Raw genomic sequence first — 11,781 nt, 5'->3', positions numbered from 1 at the left:
GTGGGACTGACCTTCACATTATAACACACCCATGGCTGAAAGGGTGAGCATGTTTGGTGTGTCGAGGATTCAAACCCGGGACCCTCAAATTACGAGTCGAGTGCCTCAACCAACTGACCATGCCGGGCCAAACACTCTCTGCAAAATTATTTATATCGGGGGTTTCTTTAATAAAAAGCTCAAGGTCTGTAGATTCAACCGTTATGGTGATGAAGTCATTAACAGATGTTCTATAGCCTCTGTTTTCTTTGTACAATTGAAGTGTAGAGTGACATAGGTTTACTGGGTTAAACCATCACTTTTTTGATGAGCAACCTAACTACTTCAATTAAAACTAAAATTCAGCCTGATAATGAACAAAACTTGGTAAAAATATTTTTTTATGATCTTATAAAGAATAGAATTCACTGGTTTGTATGTGACCTGTGTGTCAGTACTGAGCCATGTTTGAAGTAATATTCATGGGTGGTTTTCATACTGAAAAAGTTTACTTCAGTAACTTGGTCTACAGAAATGTCCGAGTTGAACCCGAGGGTTAAGGTTTTTATTGATACAGAGATCTGTAATTCACCAGTGAGATTTACAAACCCACAAATGGTAGAAAGATAGAGAGAGAAAATCTGGGGATAGGACAAGGCTTGTAACATGGTTGAAAATTTAAAATTTTTAAGAAACAACATACAAGGTTTTTAACACGTTGAAACACCAAAAGCCCAAGCAGAAAAATAAATGTACGTCCACTGTTATATAACAATGGCATTGGTTAGAGGTTAATATAATGATGGGCAAGACAAAACACTTACACAAAAGCTAAATTTCCAAATTTCTGAAGATGAGAACAGTACAAGACTAGGAAAATTTAGAACAAATAAAAAGTGAAACATGACAACACTTTGTTTTTGCAAAGTATCAGCCTGATCTGAGTAATCTATATATGTTCTTCCAAATAAAACTGTTTTAATTTTATAAAAACAACATATCAATCTGTACATTATATAGCCTAAACTGCACTTACTACATAAATCTGTTTGCCTTAATATTCAATTCATGCTGAGGTTAATGTTTTAATTGTATTACTTAATACATATTTGGTATATGGTTATTCTACAGATCATTCACAATAAGTTCTGTTTTCTCAAATATTAATTGAATTGTACATAACTTGTACAGTTAAGTCAATACCTCATATTTTCAAGGCTTTGTTGATGACAAAACAAGTGTATTCTGGTATGCTTAACTCATGGAATCAAAGTGTTTTCAATGTCATGAAAATGACTTAGATATCCAAACTATAAATTTCAATACTACCTTGATCAAGCAAAGCTGATGGAAGGAGATCCCCTGAGGTCTTGATTTCATCGAATTTTGATAAAATTGTTTGGAGCCTATAAATAAATGTGTAATAAAAGTTCATTAGTGAATTGTAAAGTTTCTAACTGAAGACTTAACATTGTTTATTTGTACCATTACCTTCAAAAATAAAGTTTTATTTCATCTATCTCTCTCTATCTATTAAATAAGATACATTTTGGCAAAGATAGCAATGCAGATGTTGTGAACTTAGTTTCTCACACTGTTTTATAATCAAACTTAAGTCACTGTTTTAACCCATCTTACTTTCAAATACTAATAGTGCTCATACAGTCTTTTTTAAACACTTTATATCAATGAATGTAAGTGTAATACAGAGCTGTTTACATTATATTAAAACGACTTTTGAATATCGAAATCAAAAAATAATGTGGCACCTACAGTTGATATAATGTTGAAGTGAAATGTCATTCTGACATTGCTTAGCATTTCAAAGATAGTGTGATGCCATCAGAAACTGATCATGTTTTGGAAAGGTATCTAACATCCCTTTTTAATACAAGACGATCATACATTCATATCTTAAAGATGCATTTAGATTGTAGATTAGAATTTACAAGATGCAGATATCCCTTGTACTTAATTTCTTTGGAAGACAAAGAAGTATGGAATAATGTGAGGCATTAGGAACATCAAGAAATATACATTAAACAAGTCTGAAGTAAGCAAAGCACAACATCTTGTGACAGTTTAGAATCCAAGATCACAAAAGTCAGGGCAAAAGCAATTCATGTGCTCCAGTTAACAATATTCAATATAACCCAGAAGGATCACTACATTTGTAAAAGCAACGCATGTTGTCTGCAAACATGTTGCTTTACACAACACATATCTTCAAACACTGGTCAAGTTGGAAAATGCAGTGCTTATGTATTTCTGAATGATTGTTCTCTTAAAGCAAGTGGTTGAGAGATATCATACACTAAACTAATTATGAATAGCATGCATAGAAAGGTGGTGTGTTTTTCACAGGACAGCATTACTATGGAGTCTTTTATGTAAACTATGCTGCAGGATTTTTGTCAAGATGTATGGTCATAACAAGCTTTACTGGATGTGTTGATTATGGGCCATAATGATATTGTGAGGATCCAATATAATTTAATGTGCTCAACTGATGTAGGGTATATTCTTATGCACAGATCTCATTCTACTAAAAGAAATATCCATAGGTTACCTTCAAATTATACTTTGATATTTTCTTTGGATATATGTGACCTGGATCTCAGAATCTTGTTGAAAAATAAAAAAATATCCAGACTGTTTAATATCACATTTAATCAACTTGAAGATATGAAAAACTATCCATTTTTCATTGTAATTGAATGGAAATTTTATTTAATGTACTATATACTGAACATATCATGGAGGAAGATGTTTGTTCTACAAGACAGAAAAATAATTACGATGGAATGACACAAGAATGTTGTAAGATATCAAAGCTAACCATAACGTGTATATTTCACATTATTTTGGTAAAAGTTCAATGACAGATGCTCTACTGTGCAAAAAGTGTTAAGACAAGAGAATATTCTTTCCATTTCATGGGCTAATTCTTCCAAGCCATTACAGAATGTAGATTTTAACACTATGGTAATGAATGAGCCAGGGGAGAAAATATTTATTCCTTATAACTCCCATGTAGTTGCACTAAGAGTTCTGCTTAAATAAATGTACTTATCAAATTTGGGGTCTGTAATTACTGTCACAGTATCCCATGTAATGTCTTAATTATACAGAAAGCTAGCATATGGTACTGGAATATAATAGAAACAAATCAATTTTCTAGTACTCCACAAATAAATTTTGATAAAAACAGTGCTTAACACTATATATTAAGTTTTGTTGTTATGCCATGGCCCAAAAGCAGAGGGAATTATCAGCAGAGCAGAGTTTGCATAAATGCTTTATATGATGCTGGTTGAACTCACCAGTAAACTGCTGCAGACTTGTAACGGCCCTCGAGGTCATTTTGTACAGCTAGCTGCTTGTAAATAAAGAGTGACATTTCATCAAATGTCCAACTGTCATAACAAAATAAATCACACCGATGGTCACTTTAAGCTGGCAAACACAAGACATTATGATAAAAAGGCTGTCAAGCGCATTTTTAACCAACAGGAAAATTCTTCTTTCGTCCTTGCTGCCCATTTATTCATATTGAGGCACGTATCTATGAAAGCATTACGATTTCGAAAACAAGTACAGACTTAACCCTCGTCCTATTGACTCGTCTTGTAAATTCAGTGGCCTAGGGTTACTGCTTCAGCAAGCTCATTTCTCTTAGTAGTCGGGTTATGCCAGTAACTTCGTTCTTAGGTAAGTGTTGTGGCAAATGTATGTTTCAATATATTTTGTTTGAGCGTTCTTGGACCTGTACAATACTTTTCTCACAGCGTTCTGTGTTTTTCATTTTCAGATCCTGTTTTTTTTTTCACCCATCGTTATGGCTGCCTTTAAAAGATGAAAAGTGGATTCTGAGTGTCGTGCTTTCAATAAAGAATGGGGAGAAAAGTACTTCTTTGTGGAAACAAAAAACCAGAAAGCTACTTGTGTGACATGCACCGAAAGTGTTGCCATTTTGAAAGAATACAATCTTGGCATCACTATCAAACAAAACATCTATCAACATATTTGACATTTTCAGGAAAGTTCCGTTCTGAGAAATTTGAATCCATGAAACGTATTTTTTAATCTCAAAAGAATCTCTTCACGGGAAAGTTTGATGAAAATAAATTTATCACTCGTACAAGTTACAAAATAGTGCATAGTATGGCAGAGCGAGGAAAACCTTTTATTGACGGCAACTTCATCAAAGAGTGTATGATGGAAGCAGCAAATGAGCTGTGTCCTGAAAGAGCCAATTTCTTTGAAATTATCAGCAACTTTGAGCAACTTCAGTTGTATGGAGAGCAGAGAACTTGAAGAGAACATTGCATTACAGATATGCCAAAAAGCTAGAAACTTCCTATAATATTCTCTGGCATTGGACGAGTCTGCTGATCTCTAGAATAGTCACAACTTCTTGTGTTCATTTGTGGAGTTAATTTGGACTTTCAGATCACGGAAGAGTTGGCATCAGTTTGCAGCATGCAGGGAAGAACAACTGAAGAAGACATTTTCATGGATGTACATAAAACTTTGCAAGACTATAACCTTCAGTGAAATCAGCTTAGAGGTGTAAGAATTTATGGAGGAAAAAACATGGCTGGAGTAAAGGGTCTGGTGGGGCTGATCAGGAAACAGTTGGAAGATCTTCAACTCCCAAGTGCTCTGTTCATACACTGCATCATACATCAACAAGCACTCTGTGGAAAAGACTTAGATATTTCTTGCATACTGAAACCAGTCATTTCTGCAGTGAACTTCATGTGGGGTCGTGCACTTAATCATCGCCAGTTCAAGGAGTTTCTTGAAGAAATTGATTCGGATTTCTGTGACTTGCCTTATCACACGGCGGCAAGGTGGCTCAGCTGGGGTAAAGTCTTGTTTCGTTTTTATAAGCTGAGAAGAGAATCAGATATATCTCTTATTGAGAAATGTGGGCCGATCCACTTCTGTCGGATCCAACCTGGTTGTCAAAGTTGTCATTTTTGGTTGACATCACATCCCACATGAATGAATTGAACTTGAAACTTCAGGGGAAGAATAACCTTGTCTGTGATCTCTATAGAATCATTAAAGAATTTCAGAGAAAGCTGTCATTGTTTGAAGTACATTTGGAAGGAGGAAACCTCTCTTATTTTCAGTGTTTCAATAAGTTTCATGCTGGAATCACAGAAGATGTCAACCTGGAGTTTCAGAAAAAAGATTATTGGTGGTTTAAATAAGTATTTTAGAGAGATTTTCGGATTTCGACAGAATCGAAAGTGACATTCTCCTTTTTCAGAATCCTTCTGGTTGTGTCATTGATGACGTGCCAGTGGAACTTCAGCTGGAGGTCATCAATTTGCAAGGAAATGACTTGTTTAAAGCAAACCACAGAGAGGGGCAACTTATTGAATTTTACAGCTGCATACCTGAAGATAATTTTCCAAAGCTGAAGCAGTTTGCATCTGGTATGGCATCAGTGTTCGGAACAACTTATGTCTGTGAACGAGCATTTTAAAAAATAAAGTATGTGAAGTCAGATATGTACTCACTATGTACAATGTGACAATTGTTTTTGCTAATGTCATCTTCTTTGATAATCTTTTGGTAAATAAAAATGTTGGTTGTATTTCTGTTTGTTTTTTATTATGTGTGTATTGCCTCCCACATGGCTAATATGGCATCCTAAACTTAGTGTTAAGTCTTTTACAGAGAGCTTTCATTCTAACTTATGAGTATTGAACATAATGATCATGGGGCCCGCACTTCTCATTCCTCAAGTAATCTGGCCCCCTGTGAAAAATGTTTGGTGACCCCTGCTCTAGATTCTAAACCTGAGACAGGTAAATTTGGAAATGAAAGGGGAAGAGGCAGAACACCTAAACTCAATGACACTGATGTAAGTATCTTTGTTTATGTAGCCTCCAGGACAGAAGGAAATCTGCCACTGATTTCAAGCATTATATAAACGACCACATACCAAATGACACAAAAGTGTCCAGATGTACATTATGAAAGAGACTCAACAAGAATGGAATATTTAGTAGCGTAACAGTTAAAAACCTCTACTTTGGTCTCCAAATAATGTCAAGAGCCTGAAATTTGCTAATAAATACAAAAACTGGACCTTTGATGACTGGAAAAAGGTGTTATGGATGAATGAGTCCAAGCTTAAAATATCTGGTTCAAAATGTAAGAAATTACTTAGTTAAGAAAGAAGCAGCTGGAGTCATTCAGAAGACACAATGGCCCCTAGAGAGCCCTAATCTCAGCATAATTGAGCAGATCTGGGATTTAATAGACCATAAACCTGACACTGTTCATCACAATAGGGTTATATCACACTGTTCTGCATTACAATAGGGTCATATCACACTGTTCTGCATTACAATAGGGTCATATCACACTGTTCTGCATTACAATAGGGTCATATCACACTGTTCTGCATTACAATAGGGTCATATCACACTGTTCTGCATTACAATAGGGTCATATCACACTGTTCTGCATTATTGTAGGGTCATATCACACTGTTCTGCATTATTGTAGGGTCATATCACACTGCTCTGCATTATTGTAGTGTTCAACATTATTATAGGGTTATGTCGTACTGTTCGACATTACAATAAGTTTATATTATACTGTTGTACATTACAACAGGGTTATTTTATACTGTTGGACATTACAACAGGGTTATATTATACTGTTGGACATTACAATACAGTTATATTATACTGTTGTACATTACAATAGGTTTATATTATACTGTTGTACATTACAACAGGGTTATATTATACTGTTGTACATTACAACAGGGTTATATTATACTGTTGTACATTACAATACAGTTATATTATACTGTTGTACATTACAACAGGGTTATATTATACTGTTGTACATTACAACAGGGTTATATTATACTGTTGAACATTACAATAGGTTTATATTATACTGTTGAACATTACAATAGGGTTATATTATACTGTTGTACATTACAACAGGGTTATATTATACTGTTGTACATTACAACAGGTTTATATCATACTGTTGTACATTACAACAGGGTTATATTATACTGTTGTACATTACAACAGGGTTATATTATACTGTTGTACAATACAATAGGTTTATATTATACTGTTGTACATTACAACAGGTTTATATCATACTGTTGTACATTACAACAGGGTTATATTATACTGTTGTACATTACAATAGGTTTATATTATACTGTTGTACATTACAACAGGGTTATATTATACTGTTGTACAATACAATAGGTTTATATTATACTGTTGTACATTACAACAGGTTTATATTATACTGTTGTACATTACAACAAAGTTATATTATACTGTTGTACATTACAATAGGTTTATATTATACTGTTGTACATTACAACAGGGTTATATTATACTGTTGGACATTACAATACAGTTATATTATACTGTTGTACATTACAATAGGTTTATATTATACTGTTGTACATTACAACAGGGTTATATTATACTGTTGGACATTACAATACAGTTATATTATACTGTTGTACATTACAACAGGGTTATATTATACTGTTGTACATTACAACAGGGTTATATTATACTGTTGTACATTACAATAGGTTTATATTATACTGTTGTACATTACAACAGGGTTATATTATACTGTTGTACATTACAACAGGGTTATATTATACTGTTGTACATTACAACAGGGTTATATTATACTGTTGTACATTACAACAGGGTTATATTATACTGTTGTACATTACAACAGGGTTATATTATACTGTTGTACATTACAACAGGGTTATATTATACTGTTGTACATTACAACAGGGTTATATTATACTGTTGTACAATACAACAGGTTTATATTATACTGTTGTACAATAGGTTTATATTATACTGTTGTACAAACAATAGGTTTATATTATACTGTTGTACAATACAATAGGTTTATATTATACTGTTGTACATTACAACAGGTTTATATTATACTGTTGTACATTACAACAGGGTTATATTATACTGTTGTACAATACAATAGGTTTATATTATACTGTTGTACATTACAATAGGTTTATATTATACTGTTGTACATTACAACAGGTTTATATTATACTGTTTACATTACAACAGTTATATTATACTGTTGTACATTACAATAGGTTTATATTATACTGTTGTACATTACAACAGGGTTATATTATACTGTTGTACATTACAACAGGTTTATATTATACTGTTGTACATTACAATAGGTTTATATTATACTGTTGTACATTACAACAGGGTTATATTATACTGTTGGACATTACAATACAGTTATATTATACTGTTGTACATTACAACAGGGTTATATTATACTGTTGTACATTACAACAGGGTTATATTATACTGTTGTACATTACAACAGGGTTATATTATACTGTTGTACAATACAATAGGTTTATATTATACTGTTGTACAATACAATAGGTTTATATTATACTGTTGTACATTACAACAGGTTTATATTATACTGTTGTACATTACAACAGGTTTATATCATACTGTTGTACATTACAATAGGTTTATATTATACTGTTGTACATTACAATAGGGTTATATTATACTGTTGTACATTACAATAGGTTTATATTATACTGTTGTACATTACAACAGGGTTATATTATACTGTTGTACATTACAACAGGGTTATATTATACTGTTGTACAATACAATAGGTTTATATTATACTGTTGTACATTACAATAGGTTTATATTATACTGTTGTACATTACAACAGGTTTATATCATACTGTTGTACATTACAATAGGTTTATATTATACTGTTGTACATTACAATACAGTTATATTATACTGTTGTACATTACAACAGGGTTATATCATACTGTTGTACATTACAACAGGGTTATATCATACTGTTGTACATTACAACAGGGTTATATCATACTGTTGTACATTACAACAGGGTTATATCATACTGTTGTACATTACAACAGGGTTATATCATACTGTTGTACATTACAACAGGGTTATATCATACTGTTGTACATTACAATACAGTTATATCATACTGTTCTACATTATTATAGGGTTATATCATACTGTTGGAATTATTACAGGGTTGCATCACACTGTTCCACATTATTACGGGGTTATATTGTACTGTTCCAACCATATCTACTTAAATAAAAAGAAACTGCCAGATGTGTCAAACAACTATTTTGATAATACGATATTTAACAATGACTGGGAGGATGGTCCAAAGGTATATCACAAGTTCTGAAGAAATACTGTACAATACAAGTAAACCAGCACAGGCTGTACTACACTGGGATGCTTTAGCCACTCTTCAAGCACACAAAGCTGGACACAATAAACAGATTCAGAAACAAATTACATTTATATAAAGATGAAGCTGGGATTATTTTAAATATAACTGGATTACACTGGACATGCATCACCATTCTCTCTGAGCTGCACAACAACAAATCAAGTACTGCTCGCTTCATCATTCATGTCGTATAAATCCCCAATAATAGAAGTTACAAAATATTGATGCCTTTAATGATCTTGTCAGTCAATAGGCCTAAAGTCCAAATAATCAAAGGGTAACATTGCAAAGCATTCTAAAGGTCCAATAGGATTGATGGTCTAAAAATAAACTCCAATCCCCCTAAAAAAAACTGATCATATTTGATCAATGCAGTTTTTACTAATTAGGAAGTGAACTATTGAGAATAATATTCAGTGAAGAAAAAAAAATTCAATGTTATATGGAGAAACAGAAGTTACAAGATGTTAAGTACTGGGAAGTACTGATGCAACCTGTGCTGATCAGTTGATAACTAAACAAAGTTGAAACAAGACACAGAAATTCAGAAAAATGGTGGTTTAAACAGTGATTACTGAAACAATGGAAATTCTCAAACGTTTAAATATTTTATATTATTTATGAAATGTCAATTAAAACGTTTGACGAGCCGTATTTTAGTATTAAAAACTAGTGAACTATATCAATGAAAAATATAAAGCATGTAACAAACTGGTGTTGAAAAAACAGAATGAGTTTAAGTTCACATAGTTTGTTGGAGGTATAAATATGCTTTAACTTAAATGTATCAGGGAAAGAAGGAAACGGTTCAGCCACAACATTTCTCCTACAGAAAGTTTTCTACCATTTGTTTTCTCCTAAACAAACTGTCACTTGGTGATGTTAGATGCAACTATTGTTTTAGCCTTAAGACTAGATCAACAATGATCCTCTTTTTAAATTACCTAGTTACTTTGGCTTCAGCATAGCTTGTTACAGACACATCTGGTGATATCATTTACTGTATGTTTTGTAACTACTATGGTTGATTTTGTTTATAATATACCAGTTGGTTACCTACCAAATGTACACATGAATATTAAGATTGCAAATTATTTCCATCACTTAATAAAATAAATCTGTTGTTCACCTTTTCAATAAGGTTTGTCACTGTGTTGACCATTTAACATCCTAAGATATGTTCTCTTAAGTTGTCATAGTTTAGTATCTCATTAACTTAATAACTTTCTTTCAATAACATTATGTAACACAAATTTTGTTCCTGGATAGTATGTGTTATTTCTCAATTGATTATGTTTTAAAAGTATACAGAATGGCCATTATTCCCTTCAAACTTTGCTTTTGTGACCTGGATAATGAAATTTAGAAATTAACCTATTTTCTATGTAAAAACGGGCAAATTTACACATTTTCATTTAAATAAGGTCTGAATAAAACAACATATGAATCAAGATTTACATGTATTTATACTAAAGTTATACAAAAAATGTTTACAAGTAAGTAGTTTTCGAGATTTGTGACTGTAATGTAAATTACTTTCACTTATCAGCCCCCAAATATAGTCTCCCATCATGTTTTTGTTATACCCTCCTTGGTAGTGGCATTCAAAATCCAGTATATTTTGGTGGAAGTGCTCGCCTTGCTCCTCTGAGTATGCTCCCATGTTCTCCTTGAATTTATCAAGATGAGGGTCAAGGATATGAACTTTCAGGGACATCCTGCAGCCCATTTTGCCCTAGTTCTTCATCAGAGCCTCAATTAGTTTAACATAATTTTCGGCCTTGTGATTGCTCATGAAGCCCCGAACTACTGTGACAAAGCTGCTCCAAGCTTTTTTTTCCTTCCTACTGAGCTTCTTGGAGAATTCTGTGCACCTTTGCCTCAGACAGCTTAGGGAAGAATTTTTGAAGGTACTTGAAGGCTGCAGACTCCTTTTCAAGAGCTGTGACAAATTGTTTCATAAGACCCAATTTTATGTGAACTAGTGGAAACAACACCTTCTGGAGGTCCACTAGTGGCTCACACTTGACATTGTACCTTCCCACAGAGAACTCGGTCCGTTGTGGCCAGTGCTTCCTGTTGTGGTGCGCTGCAGTGTCCTTGCTCTCCCATAGGCAAAGATAACAGGGAAACTTGGTAAAGCCTCCTCGAGGACTTGTCAGGAATGCCACCATTTTGAAGTCTCCAATAACTTCCCAGCCATATTCATCATACTTCAAGGCTTCTAGCAAGGTCTTGATGCTGTTATACTCTTCTTTGAGGTGCACCGAATGAGTCAGGGGAAAAGTTCTACAACATTCTAGAAAATTCATGTAAGTTCGAGAAAATTCTCTATAAGCTACTCAGCACTGAATCTACCTGGAATGTTCTGGAAAATGGGTAAATTTGAAAATTTCATTATCCAAGTCACAAAAGCAAAGTTTGAAGAGAAAAATAGGTCTTTTCCATTTACTTTAGGCATAAGCAATTGGAAAATAA

General features: G+C 33.2%; 1 protein-coding gene across 5 annotated transcripts in view; it reads right to left on the bottom strand.

Annotated features, from left to right (window-relative positions):
• The window catches only part of LOC143240158 (CLIP-associating protein 1-B-like), a 145,198-nt gene that overhangs the window by 107,141 nt on the left and 26,276 nt on the right, over nucleotides 1-11,781 (bottom strand). For all 5 annotated transcript variants that reach the window (XR_013021596.1, XM_076482129.1, XM_076482131.1 and 2 more), the window contains exon 9: nucleotides 1,309-1,385. Coding sequence is in view for 4 of the 5 variants with exons in the window: in XM_076482129.1 (XP_076338244.1) it covers nucleotides 1,309-1,385 (77 nt within the window). In the remaining variant the exon portion in view is untranslated. The remainder of the gene's footprint in view (nucleotides 1-1,308; nucleotides 1,386-11,781) is intronic.

Source organism: Tachypleus tridentatus, chromosome 13 (genome assembly GCF_004210375.1).
Source record: "Tachypleus tridentatus isolate NWPU-2018 chromosome 13, ASM421037v1, whole genome shotgun sequence".
Taxonomy (NCBI): domain Eukaryota; kingdom Metazoa; phylum Arthropoda; class Merostomata; order Xiphosura; family Limulidae; genus Tachypleus; species Tachypleus tridentatus.
Note: the sequence above shows the minus strand (reverse complement) of the source record. Positions and strands in the feature narration are given on the sequence as shown.